This window comes from Salmo salar, chromosome ssa18, assembly GCF_905237065.1.
Source record: "Salmo salar chromosome ssa18, Ssal_v3.1, whole genome shotgun sequence".
In the NCBI taxonomy this organism is placed as follows: domain Eukaryota; kingdom Metazoa; phylum Chordata; class Actinopteri; order Salmoniformes; family Salmonidae; genus Salmo; species Salmo salar.
The window spans coordinates 54,408,450-54,429,017 of NC_059459.1; the positions used below are offsets into that span (position 1 = coordinate 54,408,450).

The 20,568-nt window shown below is 41.1% G+C and overlaps 1 protein-coding gene across 4 annotated transcripts in view; it reads left to right on the forward strand.

Annotated features, from left to right (window-relative positions):
- The window catches only part of LOC106577488 (uncharacterized protein KIAA0232), a 100,485-nt gene that overhangs the window by 48,642 nt on the left and 31,275 nt on the right, over positions 1–20,568 (forward strand). For 3 of the 4 annotated variants that reach the window (XM_014155517.2, XM_014155515.2, XM_014155518.2), the window contains exon 2: positions 11,561–12,119. In XM_014155517.2, coding sequence (XP_014010992.1) covers positions 11,901–12,119 — 219 coding nt within the window. In that variant the 5' untranslated portion in view covers positions 11,561–11,900. Of the gene's footprint in view, positions 1–7,787; positions 7,859–11,560; positions 12,120–20,568 lie in introns of those variants that run through there. The other variant, XM_014155516.2, reaches the window with a different exon arrangement.

The following is a 20,568-nucleotide window of genomic DNA, read 5'->3' on the forward strand; positions in this document are numbered from 1 at the left end:
CATCTTGAAATGATCATCTTCCAACAATCTACTATTGAGTTTCCAATAACTCCGTTTTGGTTTATTAAATTCAGATCCATTAATATTTAAAGACAATAACTTTATGATCAGTAAGAGTTGATGGTTCAATGGATACCTTGACTACAGTGTTATCTAATGAATTAGAAATCAACCGTAAGTCAATTCTTGACTGTCTGGACATGCATGTCATTGTTACTCCAAGTGACGTCTTTTTTTTATCAGGATATTTAGATCTTCAAATATCGACTAATCCAAGACCAGGACATAGATTATTAAACTCAGGATTAACAATATTGGATCTGTTAGGAGGGGCATATCTGTCAATCATCACATTAGGTGGAGATTTTAATTAATTTAGATATCCTGAAATACACTCAACTCTTAATCTCTTGAAATAATATCCGGTTGTTTTGTTTGTTGGATGCATAAATATTCCTTAATAAAAACATTAGTAGAATTATGCCATTCTTTTATTTTGAATGCTAACCGCAAAGTCCACTATTGTGGCTAATCCTTATTGTGGCAAGCTTTACATAGATGGGTCCGGCCACCATTAATCAAATAAGAACTCTATTATAAATTAGGGTTATTTTAGATGATGACACTTAGCTATAGTTAGCTAGCCATCTATAGCTACTGAAACAGATTGTGTCATTTTGCTATGTTTTTGCTATGTTTTTGGGGAAGAACATTGTTTGCATCCATGAGCTAGCTAGCTTTTTTTTAATGACCAGCACTGTAGGTGCACGTGACAACTTTACTGGCATCATAGCATACGTATCAATGAATCCTTGTGACATATGAAATACGAGGGATGGTGTAATAACTATGTAAAAAATGTATGAACGCGTTAAATTATGTGACATGCGGTCATATTCAGATCCTGATTGGTCAACAAGCTTATTTGACACGCCAAATTGTGTTATTTTACACGTCAAAGACCCTAACGGCGTTCCATAGAAATCCTGGTTGAGAATGAAACGACTGAACAAATGAACAACGAAACCGCACAACAAGTAAGTGAAAGAAATAGGTTTTGATTATGTTTTACTGGTAATGGGGACATGCGTAAATGACAACTTTTTGGTGTGTCTGTGTGTAACCGTTTATTTAACTAGGCAAGTCAGTTAAGAACAAATTCTTATTTACAATGACGAAGCTGGGCCAATTGTCCGCCGCCCTATGGAACTCCCAATCACGGCCGGATGTGAGACAGCCAGGATTCGAATCAGGAACTGTAGTGACGCCTCTTGCACTGAGATGCAGTGCCTTAGACCGCTGCGCCCGTGTGTGTGTGTTAACTATTTAACTGTGCTAGAATGCTTAAAAGGGCGTTTAATTTTTTTTTTGTATTAATCGGTTATCGGTATCAGGTTTTTTGGCAAGGATATTGGATATTGGCCAAGAATGTCATATTGGTGCATCCCTAATTTTTACCCAAAAGCTAGATCGGAAGAACAAGCATGAGTCTCTTGCAGAAAGTAAAAGTCTGCATTAAACCGTTTGCAATACAGGAAAATAGCCTTACGTTTGAGTAAATTACAAATACCCCTGACATTAATTGAACAAAGAGATAAAGACAAACTTCAACCAACGACCTTGTTATGCCAATATAAGCTTTTCCTAAGGATATGTAACTCAAAATGATTTCCATCCCATTATTAACCCCTCCAACAAAAAAGTAATTCTGGTCATAAAGTTACCAAATTATTTTTACTCCCACAAGGGGGAGGCATTGTGTAGACCTTACAATAAGCAGTTATTCACCCTTAGTTTAGTTTACAAGTTTTCAGGTCAGTCTTTTCTCATTCAAGTGTTTGTAATTTCTTTACAATAAAAAGCTGCTTTTCACTTGGCAATTAGTCTGTGTTTAGGCCTACCAGTTCTATCCGAGTTAGACTGGCTCTCTCAAATGTTCTATTTTGGCCGCATTTCTTTCCCATCGATGATCACTCTTGCACTGATAGACAAGTACTGTTTTCCCTGCCGTTCGAGCTGTAGCCATCATCGGCCACAGTTTCTCATGTCATTTTGTCCGTTGAGGTCAGATCCTCCGTGATCCTGAATTTTTGCATGATGAGGAACTCGCAATTTTTTGCTCGCCTCCAGAGAAGATCCCATGTAGAGCTGTTGGTAAACCGGATGACGGTTGTCCTCAGTCTCTTGTCTTGATCCTTGAGTCTTCCCAAACGATGAACGATGTCAACATTTTCCTGAAGTTTGACTTTTGATTCGAGAATGACAGCTCCACAGATGTCAACAAATCTGCATTTGATGTCCTCACCCACCTGCTCTGGAAATCCATGGAGCCTCACCTTTTGCTCGAGTTCAGCCACCTTTTTTTCATTTTCCTGGCAAGATTACTTCCACTTTCTTCATGTCATTTGAGGGTTTTCACTTCTCCAAAGATTAAGTCAAAAAAAAAATTGATGGCCTCAATTTTCATTGTATTCTCCCTAACCATGTCCTCCAAGCTATTTTCCCTTTCATTCATCTCTGCTGTCAAAATAATCACAATATTGTTTTGCATTTCAAGAAGTGACATGCCCCCTTTTTCCCCTGGGGCTTGACTGGAGTGCTGGCCTAAGGTAACGGCCTGAGCTGGTGAATGGATGGACGCAAGTTGTGAGCATTGTTGTCCGTGCTCACCAAAATTTCACCACCCAAAACTTTATTTGCCCCCACACTTACATTCTGAAGAGGAGTACCCAAAACCATACCATCTTTTGCTGTTAATTGTCCATATGATGATTTCTCCATTTCTTTTATTTTGGTTCTGGTCGTGGAAGTTTCCATGTACTGTAGACAAGCTAGTTTTTGAGCTAGCTAGCTGATCTGGCTATCTAGTGTTGTCGCTAACTTAATCGTTTTAGAGGTTAATAACTTGCAGAAAGTAATCAATTACTTCTGTAAACTAAACCATATTCATACGGGGGTTTATTCAGGTGAGGAAATCCAATAATTCCTGCAGCTACCAAAAAAACGCATCAACAATGACCGCCAACTTGCGTGCGCCCTCTGTTCAGAGCAAGATGTTGGATCTAGCAAGTGTCAGCGAATTAGCTAACGTTAGCTTTCATTGTAAAAAATGTCTGTTTATAGTTTTCTATTGGATGCTAACTATGTACTGAGTTGACCAATCGTGTTGCTGTATGAAATAGTTTTGCATGGGTATATACCTATGGCCACCAATTGTAAAGCTCTCGATCTTGCCCTTTTGATGCCTATAATGGGCAACCCATAACGTGCATCTGTTATTGAGACTAGAAGGCCACCCAATCAAATGAGTTCAATCTCCATTTGCTCTTCACATCGTTCCCCTGCCTAATGGACTAAAATAAACAGAACCGATGCTCAATTAAGTTCTGGTCCATTTGTGTTGAGAAGAGAGAGAGAGAGAGACATTAAATTACTGAAATAATTTCAAGAAGTGTTTGCAACTCTGAATTGCAGTTTGTTTTATTTTTTATAAATGACAAAGTTTAACCTGTTAGGGCTAGGGGGCAGTATTGACACGGCTGGATAAAAAACATACCCGATTTAATCTGGTTACCACTCCTACCCAGTAACTAGAATATGCATATACTTATTACATATGGATAGAAAACACCCTAAAGTTTCTAAAACTGTTTGAATGGTGTCTGTGAGTATAACAGAACTCAAATGGCAGGTCAAAACCTGAGAGATTCCTTTACAGGAAGTGGCCTGTCTGACCATTTCTTGAACTTCTTTTCCATCTCTATCTTTTACTAAGGATCTCTGCTCTAACGTGACACTTCCCACGTCTTCCATAGGCTCTCAGAGCCCGGGAAAAAACAGAATGTCGTCATTCCAGCCCCAGGCTGAAACACATTATCGCCTTTCTCAAGTGGTCGATCAAGGGACTCTGGGCTTATGCGCGTGACCCGACCGCCCCCGCCTTTGTGATTTTTTTCCTCTGTTTGCCGAAAAGGAGATTCCCTGTCGGAATATTATCGCTTTTCTATGAGAAAAATGGCGTAAAAATTGATTTTAAACAGCGGTTGACATGCTTGCAAGTACGGTAATGGAATATTTAGAATTTTATTGTCACGAATTGCGCCATGCGCGCGACACTTCTTTACCATTTCGGATAGTGTCTGGAACGCACGAACAAAACGCCGCTATTCAGATATAACGATGGATTATTTTGGACCAAACCAACATTTGTTATTGAAGTAGACGTCCTGGGAGTGCATTCTGACGAAGACAACAAAAGGTAATCAAACTTTTATAATAGTAAATATGATTATGGTGAGTGCTAAACTTGCCGGGTGTCTAAATAGCGAGCCCGTGATTCCTGGGCTATGTACTTAGAATATTGCAAAATGTGCTTTCACCAAAAAGCTATTTTAAAATCGGACATATCGAGTGCATAGAGGAGGTCTGTATCTATAATTCTTAAAATAATTGTTATGCTTTTTGTGAACGTTTATCGTGAGTAATTTAGTAAAATGTTAGCGAATTCCCCGGAAGTTTGCGGGGGGGTATGCTAGTTCTGAACGTCACATGCTAATGTAAAAAGCTGGTTTTTGATATAAATATGAACTTGATTGAACAAAACATGCATGTATTGTATAACATAATGTCCTAGGGTTGTCATCTGATGAAGATCATCAAAGGTGAGTGCTGCATTTAGCTGTCTTCTGGGTTTTGGTGACATTATATGCTGGCTTGAAAAATGGGTGTCTGATTATTTCTGGCTTGGTACTCTGCTGACATAATCTAATGTTTTGGTTTCGTTGTAAAGCCTTTTTGAAATCGGACAGTGTGGTTAGATTAACGAGAGTCTTGTCTTTAAATAGCTGTAAAATAGTCATATGTTTGAGAAATTGAAGTAATAGGATTTTGAAGGTTTTGAAAATCGCGCAACAGGCTTAAAGTGGCTGTTACGTAGGTGGGACGAATTCGTCCCGCCTAGCCCAGAGAGGTTCAACTGACCCACAGATTTCTTCTTAAATAATAGTCTGCTGACTTCAACAGGCTTCAAGCCTCCTTTTTAAGAGGCATATTCTCAACTATCTCAATACAGGTATGAATGTGGCAGGTGTTAATCATTGGCTTTGCTACACAGAAAGCAGCAGTTGACTACTCCATTGTCAAAATTTTTATTAAATCAGTAGACCAATATCTTAGAAAATATCATATACAGTGCCTTTGGAAAGTATTCAGACCCCTTGACTTTTCCCACATTTTGTTACGGTACAGCCTTATTCTAAAATTGATTAGATTAAAATTAAAGTTCCTCAGCAATCTACACACAATGACAATGTAAATGTATTTATTTTGCAAATTGATAAAAAATAAACACCTTATTTACATAAGCTTTCAGACCCTTTGCTATGAGACTAGAAATTGAGCTCAGGTGCATCCTGTTTCCATTGATCATCCTTAGGATGTTTCTATAACTTGGAGTCCACCTGTGGTAAATTCAGTTGATTGGACATGATTTGGAAAGGCACACACCTGTCTATTTCAGGTCCCACAGTTGACGGTGCATGTCAGATCAAATACCAAGCCATGAGGTCGAAGGAATTGTTCGTAGAGCTCAGAGGCAGGATTGTGTCGAGGCACAGATCTAGGGAAGGGTACCAAAAAAATGTCTGCAGCATTGAAGGTCCCCGAAAACACAGTGGCCTCCATCATTCTTAAATGGAAGATGTTTGGAACCACTGAGACTCTTCCTAGAGCTGGCCGCCCAGCCAAACTGAGCAATCGTGGGAGAATGGCCTTGGCCACTCTGGCAGAGCTCTAGAGTTCCTCTGTGGAGATGGGAGAACCTTCCAGAAGGACAACCATCTCTGCAGGACTCCATCAATCAGGCCTTTATAGTAGAGTGGCCAGATGGAAGCCACTCCTCAGTAAAAGGCACATGACAGCCCGCTTGGAGTTTGCCAAAAGGCACCTAAAGACCCTCAGACCATGAGAAACAAGATTCTCTAGTCTGATGAAACCAAGATTGAACTTTGGCCTGAATGCCAAGCGTCATGTCTGGAGGAAACCTGGCACCATCCCTACGGTGAAGCAGGGTGATAGCAGCATCATGCTGTGGGGATGTTTTTCAGCAGCAGGGATTGTGAGACTAGTCAGGATCGAGGGTAAGAAGAATGGAGCAAAGTACAGAGCGATCCTTGATGGAAACCTGCTCTAGAGCGCTCAGGACCTCAGACTGGGGTGAAGGCTCACCTTCCAACAGGACAACGACCCATAATTTTCTGTTACTGCATATATTGATTACAGTAATTTACCATTCTCATTCTGAGTGGAAATGTTATTTGCAAAGTTCACAAGTTGCTAAACTTTTGAGAAACAAGTTTTGGGTTATTTCATACCATTTACACGTTCCATTTGAGCAATTGGCATGTGTCTGGTTCCTCTGTCCTGTTAATGTTGACAGAGCACGCATCTTGAGCACGCATGGAAGTACCTGGTCTGCTACTCGCTAATGTCAAATAAAGGAAAGTACTTTTTTCATTTTTTTTTTTTCATCTTGCACGGCAAGTCAACAAAGTCATTTTTTATTTTTTATTAGTTCCTAATAGTTCCTCACAGTATTTGAAAAATCTTTCCAACACTCCCCCTCAATAATCGTCGTCACTAATAAATAGGCTATAGAAATGTTGCGTTTGTTTGTTTCTATTTTAATGATTGCCAATTTCATCTTAATACTATAGCATAGCTGTCCCCTTAATACTTTCCTTGCAGGGTTCGCACTCGGTGCTTGAGGTGCTCAAAGTACTTGAATTTGGCACTCTGAAATTCAAGTACTAAAATACCTTGAAAATCTAACATTTTCTCAAGCTGGTGATTGAAAAATACTTTTATTAAAATGAGAGGATAACAGAAAATGATCAAATATGTTTATATGAAAAATATATTGGTCTTGCAAATTAATTTCCAGGCAGACTACCAAGTTTTATTTCCTCACGTGTTTCGTGCTCTGGTTGCCAGGCGAGCTCGCTCATTCCACTCAGTCAGGCAGGTACAGAACTGACTGATTAGGCGCTGCAAAACATCACATCGACAGCCAAAATGCCTGGCAAATGTAGATTCAGTTTTGCCTGCAGGATATTGACGTTTGAATGGGTTTTGCCAGACCCAACCAGGGATTCAGTGGAGGAAAATGCTGTTTATGCACCTATTGTTTGTGAAATAGAATTGACTCATTTTTGTTTATTTAGTTAATTATCGTTTACCAACTTATTATTGCATTCCCAGCATTTATCAACGCTCGGTAGGCTTCTTGATCTGAGTTCTAATCGCGCCTGCCTCTGCAAACGAGTGGAATCCTGAATGATTCATGTATGCTCCCCTGGATTTGCCTTGTTAGCAGCGCATTCATTCACCACGGGAAAACCATTCCCACGACAGTTTCACCTCTCAGCTTAACTACATCAGCCCAGACCTACAGTGGCAAGTAGCAGAGAGACGCTGCTGACAGTGGGAATTTTTTTAACAACCCTCAACTCCTGCGGTGTCAGACATCCCCCAAACAACCCCCCCTCTCAGAGAATGGGTGTACAACTGGTAAATAGTTGCTGATATTTCAGTTGGATGTCTAGCTAACCATAGCTAGGTAGGCCAATGGCTTTGGCTGTTAGCCAGGTAGCTAGCAATAACTAGCTGGCTAGCTAGAAGGAGGAAGTTAGAAGCTAACCTTGAATGGAGCCTGACCCCAGCAAGAGTAGTTCACTGAAATTAAGCTAGCTATAATCAAGAAGTGCTACTATAAGTTCTCATAACAAAATACATTTTCTTTACAGAGAGTAGTGAGACACTGGTGAGTCAGGCTGCAAATGAGATGCAGAGAGAGAGAGAGGTTAGTAGTACTTGGGGTCCCTTACAATTTAAGTAGGTTCCACTAAGAGAATCTTTAATCTTATCAAACACAATAACTTATTTCTCTTCAAATGGGTATAGGATACATTTGAGTAAACTAATGGCCTTTTACAATGTCAGAATTCCCTTTGTCATTATGTGTTGGGACAGCCTGTGGGACCTAAAATTAAGTGAAATATAAAGACAATTTAGTATTATATACACTGAACAAAAAATATAAATGCAATCATTTGAAAGATTTTACTGAGTTACAGTTCGTAAATCAGCTAACATCAGTACTGACTTACCACTCCTGTATGTAGTGAAACACTTATTATTGAGTAGAACTTGTAAGAGTTTTCTTTTTTTGTTCATGAGGTTGTGGTGATATACTGCCATCTGGAGGCGACTAGAAACAATTGCATAATAGGAACTATTACAAATTGATTGTCCTTGAAAATAAATATTAGTGCTTTGAAAAAGTACTTGAAAGTCCTTGTACGAACCCTGTCCTTGTCAATTCATTATATTGTAGCCTACTTTCAGAAAGCCTAAGGTAAAGGAAAGTAGCAATATTTGCTCTTATCTGACATACCCCCGTAAAAGCACCCAGAGTGTGCCTGTACGTTCTCTGATTCTCTCTGTAGGCCTGTACAGTTGAAGTCGGAAGTTTACATCCACTTAGGTTGCAGTCATTAAAACTCGTTTTTCAACCACTCCACAAATTTCTTGTTAACAAACTATTTTTTTGGCAAGTTGGTTAGGTCATCTACTTTGTGCATGACACAAGTAATTTTTACAACAATTGTTTACAGACAGATTATTTCACTTATAATTCACTGTATCACAATTCCAGCGGGTCAGAAGTTTACATACACTAAGTTGACTGTGCCTTTTAAACGGCTTAGAAAAATCCAGAAACTGATCTTATGGCTTTAGAAGATTCTGATAGGCTAATTGACATAATTTCAGTCAATTGGAGGTGTACCTGTGGATGCATTTCAAGGCCTCCCTTCAAACTCAGTGCCTCTTTGCTTGACATCATGGGAAAATAAAATAAATCCGCCAAGACCTCAGAAAAGAAATTGTAGACCTCCACGAGTCTGGTTCATCCTTGGGAGAAATTTCCAAACGCCTGAAGGTACCACGTTCATCTGTACAAACAATAGTACGCAAATATAAACACCATGGGACCACGCAGCCGTGATACCACTCAGGAAGGAGTTGCGTTCTGTCTCCTAGAGATGAACGTACTTTGGTGCGAAAAGTGCAAATCAATCCCAGAACAACAGCAAAGGACCTTGTGAAGATGCTGGAGGAAACGAGTACAAAAGTATCTATATCCACAGTAAAACGAGTCGTATATCGACATAACCTGAAAGGCCACTCAGCAAGGAAGAAGCCAATGCTCCAAAAAAGCCATAAAGACTACGGTTTGCAACCGCCCATGGGGAGAAAGATCATACTTTTTGGAGAAATTTCTTCTGGTCTGATGAAACAAAAATAGAACTGTCTGGGCATTATGACCATTATGTTTGGAGGAAAAAGGGAGAGGCTTTGCTGCAGGGGGACTGGTGCACTTCACAAAATAGATGGCATCATGAGGAAAGAAAATGATGTGGATATATTGAAGCAACATCTCAAGACATCAGTCAGGAAGTTAAAGCTTGGTCGCAAATGGGTCTTCCAAATAGACAAATACCCCAAGCATACTTCCAAAGTTGTGGCAAAATGGCTTAAGGACAACAAAGTCAAGGCATTGGAGTGGTCATCACAAAGCCCTGACCTCAATCCTATAGATATTTTTCTGGGCAGAACTGAAAGCGTGTGCGAGCAAGGAGGCCTACAAAACCTGACTCAGTTACACCAGCTCTGTCAGGAGGAATGGGCAAAATTGAACTTATTGTGGGAAGCTTGTGGAAGGCTACCAGAAACGTTTGACCCAAGTTAAATAATTTAAAAGTAATGCTACCAAATACTAATTGAGTGTATGTAAACTTCTCACCCACTGGGAATGTGATGAAAGAAATAAAAGCTGAAATATATCATTCTCTCTACTATTATTCTGACATTTCACATTCTTAAAATAAAGTGGTGATCCTAACTGACCTAAGACAGGGAATTTTTACTAGGATTAAATGTCAGGAATTGTGAAAAACTGAGTTTAAATGTATGTACATTTCCGACTTCAACTCTATGTCCATTCAGACAGGCTACTTTTGGAATCTTTCTGGACTCAATTTGTTTAAATATGAATCAAACGCTCCTGTCATGATTTAGTCTTGTAACAGGTCTATTTTCAGTAGCTTAGGCTACATTATTTCTCACATTACAGCATCCTTGCTTTGAAGAATGGTCGAATGACCGCAGCAGCAGGTTATACAAATATAAAAGTGGGAGAAAACCCATCAGACTTCGTTTGAATGGTTTTGTGCGTCGAAATAGGATCTGCATAAAGAAAATATAATGCAGAAAAGCCAAAGACAAGGTAGGCATATCTTAATTTTGACTCTGTTAATGTTGTCATTACAAAAATTTGACACATCCTCTCCAACCTGGCATTTTGTTAAATATTTACTTTATACCTTGAATAATAATGAAATGCCTTGATAATAACGAAGGGTAATGGCTGGTTTCAAATAGGTTTTATTAATTATCATATCCATGTAAACATGTGTACAAACAGAATTGTCATCTCCCCTTTTATGACCCCCGTGTACATTGGCCTGGCCAATTACCGTAACCTCAAATTGTGTGTGTAACCGGGTTGTACAGCTGGCAGCTGGCGCTAGTGGAACACATTGTAAAGGGTGTCTGAACTTCTTGATTGGGACTTGTTTAATATTTGGTTCATTTAATAAATGCTAGCTGCCATGACTGAATTCAAACGCAAGTTGATTTGTGTGTGTGTGTTCGCAGCTGGGAAGACTTAGCCAAATCCTTTAACCAATTAGTGGGGTTAGATGGGGACTGTGAAAATGCTGACTTTTTAAAAAAACTTTTTTTTTTTTAGGTTACTCATTAAATGCTTTCACATTTTTTAATATGCATTTCTAAAATGTTATAGTTGATTTGAAGGCCACTGAAATTTGGAGCTATTGGAGTTAACGTATTGTCCCATGTACATTGTGTAATTTACTGATGGTCTCTAACTAGCCCCATAGGGCATTATGATCAGGTTGAGTGGAGCACAAATTAATGATTACTTGTGTGCTGCCAGCTGTTGTCATGTGGGCAGGATTGAAACCAAACCCAACCTTAATTTACGTTGTGATGACGTCACGACCACAAGTCTCACAACTCCGTTATGAACAAGACTGACTTTATGACCAAAATTATCCTATTTACACTTTGTAGTCAATTTTGACAGTATAATAAATGTTGCCGACTCATATCGATGCCACAGACTATTTTCTAAATGACACGTTTGTTTTTAGGAGCAGTTGCTCTTTTAAAAACCATCTGTGGGGACAGACAGCCTGTAGATATGGACTTGGGCAGGGTGGGAGATGAGGCCTGTAGTAACCAATAATTGAACAAGGTCAACAAGCCATTTTATGTTGAAGTATGTTGTGAGAAACTGCTTTGTGTTCTTTGTAAGTCTTCTAAGTCTAGGGCCTATATCATGGTTTAACAGAACACACCTTGTGAAACATTTTAAATGCAACACAGAGAAGTGACGCAAGTCTGTTTCCTCTTTCAGGTTGTGCCGGTGGAGTGAGCCGCAGCCCAACATGATCCCCTCCGATTGATGCGCAAACACGTCAAGTGTTTTGCCAAGCAGCTGATCGCTTTCATCAGTTAAAGCCATGCCTGACGAGTAAAGATCCCTACTTGCTCAAGGCAATAAAACATATATTTTTTAAAACAGCCCCCTACATGTCTCTGCAAGTAGACTCCCTCTTGTCCGTCCTGCTGGAGTAAATACCCCCCTTTCAGATAGGGCAGTAGGGCCTCTCTCCGCACCGCCCCACTACTGCCCCTCCACATCCACCTGTCACAATGCCGCTCCACCTCAGAATGGTCAACACCTAAAGATTCCCATGCGTCCAGTGAGCGACGGTCCTGCTCCTGTAAGCTTCTCGCGCACCCACCCCCCAGTTGGCCCCCTGCCCACCTCTGAGATGTCCCTGCTCCACTCGCTGGGCCCAGTGCAGAGCTGGCTGGGCCAGGAGCTGGAGAAGTGCGGGATCGATGCCATGATCTACACCCGCTACGTCCTCAGCCTGCTCCTGCACGACAGTTACGACCTGCAGGATCAGGTGGGTTTCCAGCAGTAACAATGTCTTGTTAAACATGATGGTCTCTAGTTCCCCCACTTGGTTAAAGCAATATCAGTTCTAGTGATCATAACATTTTAAGGGAAAAGGGATACCTAGTCAGTTGCATAACTGAATCCTTTCAACCAAAATGTCTTCCACATTTAACCCAACCCCTCTGAATCAGAAATGATAACAAGGAAAGCCAAAGGCAGTGCCTAAAGAAATTATTCACACCCCTATTCCACATTTTTGTTATAGCCTGAATTCAAAATGGATTAAATGTAATCATCTCACCCAACTACACACAGTACACCATAATGACAAAGTGAAAACATGTTTTTAGAAATGTATTGAAAAATGAAATAGATACACTGTATACAAATGTTTGTGGAGACCCTATTTCCGCCATACCCACTGCTGACAGGTGTAAAAATCAAGCACACAGCCATTTCAATCGCCATAGACCAACATTGGCAGTAGAATGGCCTTTACTGAAAAACTCAGACTTTCAACGTGGCACCGTCATAGAATGCCAGCTTTCCAACAAGTAAGGTCAAACTTCAGCCATGATAGAGCTGCCCCTGTCAACTGAAAGTGCTGTTATTGTGAAGTGGAAACATCTAGGAGCAACAATGGCTCAGCCGCGAAGTGGTGTGCCACACAAGCTCAGAATGGGACCGCCGAGTGCTGAAGCGTTTGTCCTCGGTTGCAACACTGCCTCTGGAAGCAACGTCAGCACAACAACTGTTCGTCGGGAGCTTCATGAAATGGCTTTCCATGGCTGAGCAGCTGCACACAAGCCTAAGATCACCATACCCAATGACAAGCGTCGGCTGGAGTGGTGTAAAGCTCGCTGCCATTGGACTCTGGAGCAGTGGAAACGCATTCTCTAAAGTGATTAATCACGGGTCACCATCTGGCAGTCTGATGGACGAATCTGGGTTTGGCAGATGCCAGGAGAAAGCTACTTGCCCGAATGCATAGTGCCAACTGTAAAGTTTGGTGGAGGAGGAATAATGGTCTGGGGCTGTTTCTCATGGTTCAGGCTAGACCCTTTAGTTCCAGTGAAGGGAAATCTTAACACAACAGCAAACAATGACATTAACGACGATTCTGTGCTTGCAACAGTTTGGGGAAGGCCTTTTCCTGTTTCATCATGAAAATGCCCCCGTGCACAAAGCGAGGTCCATACAAAAATGGTTTGTCGAGATCTGTGTGGAAGAACTTGAATAGCCTGCACAGAGCTGTGACCTCAACCCCATCGAACACCTTTGGGAAGAATTGGAACGCCAACTGCGAGCCAGGCCTAATCTCCCAACAGTTGGTAGTGTATCTAATAAATACCCCTCAGTCAATACTCTGTAGAAGCACCTTTTGACAGCGATTACAGCTATGAGTCTTTCTGGATAATTCTTGTAAGATCTTTGCACATTTGAATTGTACAAAATGAGCACATTTTTTACATTTTATTCTTCAAGCTCTGTCAAGTTGATGGTTGATCATTGCCCATTCAAATCTTGCCATGTATTTTCAAGCCGATTTCAGAAATCTGTAACTAGACCACTCCGGAACATTAATTATTTTGGTAAGAAACTCCAGTGTAGATTTGGCCAAGTTTTAGGTTATTGTCCTGCTGAAAGGTCAATTTGTCTGTAAGAAAGCAGACTGAACCATGTTTTCCTCTAGGATTTGTGCAAAACTCCCTAGTCCTTGCCGATGACAAGCATACCCATAAATGATGCTGCCACCACCATGCTTGAAAATATGAAGTGGTACTCAGTGATGTGTTGGATTTGCCCCAAACATAATACTTTGTATTTAGGACATAAATTACATTTCTTTGCCACATTTTTTTCAGTTTTACTTTAGTGCCTTATTGCAAACAGGATGCATATTCTGTACAGGCTTCCTTCGTTTTACTTTGTCATTTAGGCTTAGTAACTACAAATGTTGATCCATCCTCAGTTTTCTCATATCACAGCTATTAAACTCTGTAACTGTTTTAAAATCACTATTGGCCTCATAGTGAAATCCCAGATCGGTTTCCTTCCTCTCCGGCAACTGTAGACAATTTCAATTACTTTCACTAGTAAATGGGACAAACTGAGAACTGAAATGACATTTGAACCGTTTTACTGTCATTATTAGATCTTCAATATTCAAAGGATTGGTGTTTTGAATTTGGTCAAGTTTGTGTGTAAAAACAATTGTTAGCCATCAACAATAATAAGCCACCAGGTATAGACAACTGAGATGGGCAAACTATTGAGAATATTGAACATTTGTCATGTTTTTAACAAAAGCCTAAAGGATTGTGTGTATCCACAGGCGTGGAAGGAAGCTATAGTAATTCCACTACCTAAAAATGGTAAAGCACCCTTTGCTGGCTCTAACAGCCGCCCAATCAAGTTGCTACCTGTTGTTAGTAAACTAATGGAGAAAATTGTTTTGAACAAATACAATGCTATTTTCTAATAAGTAAACTACTGACTTTCAACTTGTACTGCAGTGACTCCGATGACTGACTGACTGGCTAAAAGCTGTATTTTTAGATTTCAGTGCAGCCTTTGATATTATTGATCATAATTTGTTATTGAGAAAACTCACTTGATATGGCTTTACATCATCTGCCATCACATGGTTGGAGAGTTACTTATCCAGTAGAAATGAGTATTCTTCAATGGGAGCTTCTCTAGCATCAGATACAGTGCATTCGACAAGTATTCAGGCCCCTTCCCTTTTTCCACGTTATGTTACGTTACAGCCTTATTCTAAAATTGTTGAGGGGGAAAAAACGATTTAATCTATCACACACAATACCCCATAATGACAAAGCACAAACAGGTTTCTAGAAATGTGGTAAATTAAATTGTTTGGACATGATTTGGAAAGGCACACACTTGTCTGTATAAGGTCCCACAGTTGACAGTGCATGTCAGAGCAAAAACCAAGCCATGAGGTTGAAGGAATTGTCCGTAGAGCTCCGAGACAGGATTGTGTCGAGGCACAGATCTAGGGAAGGGTACCAAAACATTTATGCAGCATTGAAGGTCCACAAGAACACAATGTCCTCCATCATTCTTAAATGGAAGACGTTTGGAACCACTGAGACTCTTCCTAGAGCTGGCTGTCGGGCCAAACTGAGCAATTGGGGGAGAAGAGCCTTGGTCAGGGAGGTGACCAAGAACCCAATGGTCATTCTGACAGAGTTCCCTCTGTGGAGATGGCAGAATCTTCCAAAAAGACAACCATCTCTGCAGCACTCTGCCAATCAGGCCTTTTTATAGTAGAGTGGCCAGACGGAAGCCACTCTACAGTAAAAGGAACATGACAGCCCGCTTGAAGATTGCCAAAAGGACTCCCAGACCATGAAAAACAAGATTCTCTGGTCTGATGAAACCAAGATTGAACTCTTTGGCCTGAATGCCAAGCATCACGTCTGGAGGAAACCTGGTACCATCCGTATGGTGAAGCGTGGTGGCAGCATCATGCTGTGGGGATGTTTTTCAGTGGCAGGGACTGGGAGATTAATCAGGATCGAGGGAAAGATGAACAGAGCAAAGTACAGAGCCTTGATGAAAACCTGCTCCAGAGCACTCAGGACCTCAGACTGGGGTGAAGGTTCAACTTCCAACAGGATAACAACCCTAAGCACACAGCCAAGAACACACAGGAGTGGCTTCGGGACAAGTCTCTGAATGTCCTTGAGTGGCCCAGCCAGAGCCCGGACTTGAACCCGATCTAACAACTTTGGAGAGACTTGAAAATAGCTGTGCAGCTACGCTCCCCATCCAACCTGACAGAGCTTGAGGATCTGCAGAGAAGACTGGGAGAAACTCCCCAAATACAGGTGTGCCAAGCTTGTGGTGTCAGACCCAAGGAGACTCGAGGCTGTAATCGCTGCCAAAGTTGCTTCAACAAAGTACTGAGTAAAGGTTCTGAATACATATTTAAATTGACTTTTTTTTAAAATATATAAATAAAAAATGGAAATATCCAATGTCTAAATCTGTTTTTGCTTTGTCATTATGGGGTATTGTGTGTAGATTGAGGGGGGAAATTTTTTTTTAATCCATTTTAGAATAAGGCTGTAATGTAACAAAATGTGAAAAAAGTCAAGTTAATCTTCTGTTTTTACAAATGATTTGTCACTTGTCTTAGAAGAAGCTAAAATGACTGTATGCTGACGATTGCACACTACACATCAGCACCTACAGCCAGTGAGCGCACTGAGACTCTTAGCAAGGAGTTACAGTTAGTGTCAGAATGGGTAATAAACTGTTCTGAAATACATCTAAAACAAAAGCAATTGTATTTGGTTCAAAGCATTCTCTTTGCCCTAAACCGTTGAAGAAGTTGAACTCCTAGCATTGGATAGTCAGTTATCATGGTCAAGTCATATTGACAAATTTGTTGTGAAGATTGGGAGAGGTAGCCTATGTCTGTATTAAAAACAATATGCGGTTTTGACACAGATCAACTGTACCATATTGATGTCCGGTAATAATTAAACTGTTAACCTCTCTGGGATTGTTCGGGACGCTAGCGTACCTTCTCGCCAACAGCCAGTGAAATTGCAGGGCGCCAAATTCAAACGGAAATCTCATAATTAAAATCCTTAAACATACAAGTATTATACACCATTTTTAAGATAGACTTCTTGTTAATCCAGCCACAGTGTCCGATTTCAAAAAGGCTTTACGGCGAAAGCACACCATGCGATTATGTTAGGTCAGCGCCTAGCCACAGAAAACCATACAGCCATTTTCCAAAGGAGAGGTGTCACAAAAGTCAGAAATAGCATTAAAATGTATCACTAAGCTCCCAGGACTCATCTTTGTCCAAAAACCTCATTTTGAAAATGGCGCTTTATGTTCAGAAATGCATCGTCTCAAACAAAACATCCGGTGAAAATGCAGAGAGCCACATCAAATTACAGAAATACTCATAAACATTGATGAAAGATACAAGTGTTATACACTGCTCGAAAAAATAAAGGGAACACTTAACCTGTTTAGTATAGGGGGCAGTATTTTCACGGCCGGATAAAAAAACGTACCCGATTTAAATCTGGTTATTACTCCTGCCCAGAAACTAGAATATGCATATAATTGTTTGATTTGGATAGAAAACACCCTAAAGTTTCTAAAACTGTTTGAATGGTGTCTGTGAGTATAACAGAACTCATATGGCAGGCCAAAACCTGAGAAGATTCTATACAGGAAGTGCCCTCTCTGACCATTTCTTGGCCTTCTATAGCCTCTTTATCGAAAACAGAGGATCTCTGCTGTAACGTGACATTTTCTAAGGCTCCCATAGGCTCTCAGAAGGCGCCAGAATGGGGAATGATGACTCTGCAGTCCCTGGCTGAAAAACAGTAGGGGATTTGGATAGTGGTCGATCTGAGAACAATGACACGGGTGCGCGCGTGCACGTGAAGAGTCCATTTTACATTTTCACTCTTTGAACGAAAACAACGTCCCCCGGTCGGAATATTATCGCTATTTTACGAGAAAAATCGCATAAAAATGGATTTTAAACAGCGTTTGACATGCTTTGAAGTACGGTAATGGAATATTTTGAAATTTGTCACGATATGCGCCGGCGCGTCACCCTTCGGATAGTGTCTTCAACGCAAGAACAAAATGCCGCTATTTGGATATAACTATGGATTATTTGGAACCAAAACAACATTTGGTGTAAAGTAGAAGTCCTGGGAGTGCATTCTGACGAAGAACTGTAATCCAATTTTTCTTATAATTTTTCTTATAGTAAATCTGAGTTTGGTGAGTGCCAAACTTGGTGGGTGTCAAAATAGCCCGGCCATCATGGCTAGCTATCTACTCAGAATATTGCAAAATGTGCTTTCACCGAAAAGCTATTTTAAAATCTGACATAGCGATTGCATAAAGGAGTTCTGTATCTATAATTCTTAAAATAATTATGTTTTTTGTGAACGTTTATCGTGAGTAATTTAGTAAATTCACCGGAAGTTTCGGTGGGTATGCTAGTTCTGAACGTCACATGCTAATGTAAAAAGCTGTTTTTTGATATAAATATGAACGTGATTGAACAAAACATGCATGTATTGTATAACATAATGTCCTAGGAGTGTCATCTGATGAAGATCATCAAAGGTTAGTGCTGCATTTAGCTGTGGTTTTGGTTTTTGTGACATTATATGCTAGCTTGAAAAATGGGTGTGATTATTTCTGGCTGGGTACTCTCCTGACATAATCTAATGTTTTGTCTGATTTCAAAAAGGCTTTACAACGAAAGCAATGTGGTTATATAAAGGAGAGTCTTGTCTTTAAAATGGTGTAAAATAGTCATATGTTTGAAAAATTTACGTTTTTCGGAACATCTAGATGTAAGAGGTTAAACAACACAATGTAACTCCAAGTCAATCACACTTCTGTGAAATCAAACTGTCCACTTAGGAAGCAACACTGATAGACAATACATTTCACATGCTGTTGTGCAAATGGAATAGCCAACAGGTGGAAATTATAGGCAATTAGCAAGACACCCCCAATAAAGGAGTGGTTCGGCAGGTGGTGACCACAAACCACTTCTCAGTTCCTATGCTTCCTGGCTGATGTCTTGGTCACTTTTGAATGCTGGCGGTGCTTTCACTCTAGTGGTAGCATGAGACGGAGTCTACAACCCACACAAGTGGCTCAGGTAGTGCAGCTCATCCAGGATGGCACATCAATGCGAGCTGTGGCAAGAAGGTTTGCTGTGTCTGTCAGCGTAGTGTCCAGAGCATGGAGGCGCTACCAGGAGACAGGCCAGTACATCAGGAGACGTGGAGGAGGCCGTAGGAGGGCAACAACCCAGCAGCAGGACCGCTACCTCCGCCTTTGTGCAAGGAGGAGCAGGAGAAGCACTGCCAGAGCCCTGCAAAATGACCTCCAGCAGGCCACAAATGTGCATGTGTCTGCTCAAACGGTCAGAAACCGACTCCATGAGGGTGGTATGAGGGCCCGACGTCCACAGGTGGGGGTTGCGCTTACAGCCCACGTTTGGCATTTGCCAGAGAACACCAAGATTGGCAAATTTGCCACTGGCGCCCTGTGCTCTTCACAGATGAAAGCAGGTTCACACTGAGCACATGTGACAGACGTGACAGAGTCTGGAGACGCCGTGGAGAACGTTCTGCTGCCTGCAACATCCTCCAGCATGACCGGTTTGGCGGTGGGTCAGTCATGGTGTGGGGTGGCATTTCTTTGGGGGGCCGCACAGCCCTCCATGTGCTCGCCAGAGGTAGCCTGACTGCCATTAGGTACCGAGATGAGATCCTCAGACCCCTTGTGAGACCATATGCTGGTGCGGTTGGCCCTGGGTTCCTCCTAATGCAAGACAATGCTACACCTCATGTGGCTGGAGTGTGTCAGCAGTTCCTGCAAGAGGAAGGCATTGATACTATGGACTGGCCCGCCCGTTCCCCAGACCTGAATCCAATTGAGCACATCTGGGATATCATGTCTCGCTCCATCCACCAAGCCACGTTGCTCCACAGACTGTCCAGGAGTTGGCGGATGCTTTAGTCTAGGTCTGGGAGGAGATCCCTCAGGAGACCATCCGCCACCTCATCAGGAGCATGCCCAGGCATTGTAGGGAGGTCATACAGGCATGTGGAGGCCACACACACACTACTGAGCCTCATTTTGACTTGTTTTAAGGACATTACATCAATGTTGGATCAGCCTGTAGTGTGGTTTTCCACTTTAATTTTGAGTGTGACTCCAAATCCAGACCTCCATGGGTTGATAAGTTGGATTTCCATTGATTATTTTTGTGTGATTTTGTTGTCAGCACATTCAACTATGTAAAGAAAAAAGTATTTAATAAGATTATTTCATTCATTCAGATCTAGGATGTGTTAGTGTTCCCTTTATTTTTTTGAGCCGTGTACATCCGATTTAAAGATGCACTTGTTAATCCAGCCGCTGTTTCCGATTTCAAAAAGGCTTTACGGCTAAAGCACACCATGCGATTATGTTAGGTCAGCGCCTAGCCACAGACAACCATACAGCCATTTTCCAACCAAGGAGAGGTGTCACAAAAGTCAGATGTAGCGTTAAAATTAATCACTTACCTTTGATCTTCATCTGATGGCACTCCCAGGTCTCCATGTTTAGACAATAAATGTTTGTTTTGTTCGATAAAGTTCATCTTTCTCCAAATACCTCCTTTTTGTTCGTTTTTGTCCAGTAATCCAAATGCACAAAGCGCGAGCACAAAGTCCAGACGAAAAGTCAAAAGTTCCATTACAGTTCGTAGAAACATGTCAAACGATGTATATAATCAATCTTTAGGATGTTTTTATCATAAATCTTCAATAATATTCCAACCGGACAATTCTGTTGTCATTAGAAAGGGAACGGAGCTTGCACGCAACAACTAAAGGCTTTCAGCTGAGCCACCTGCTTTGAGGGGTCTTATT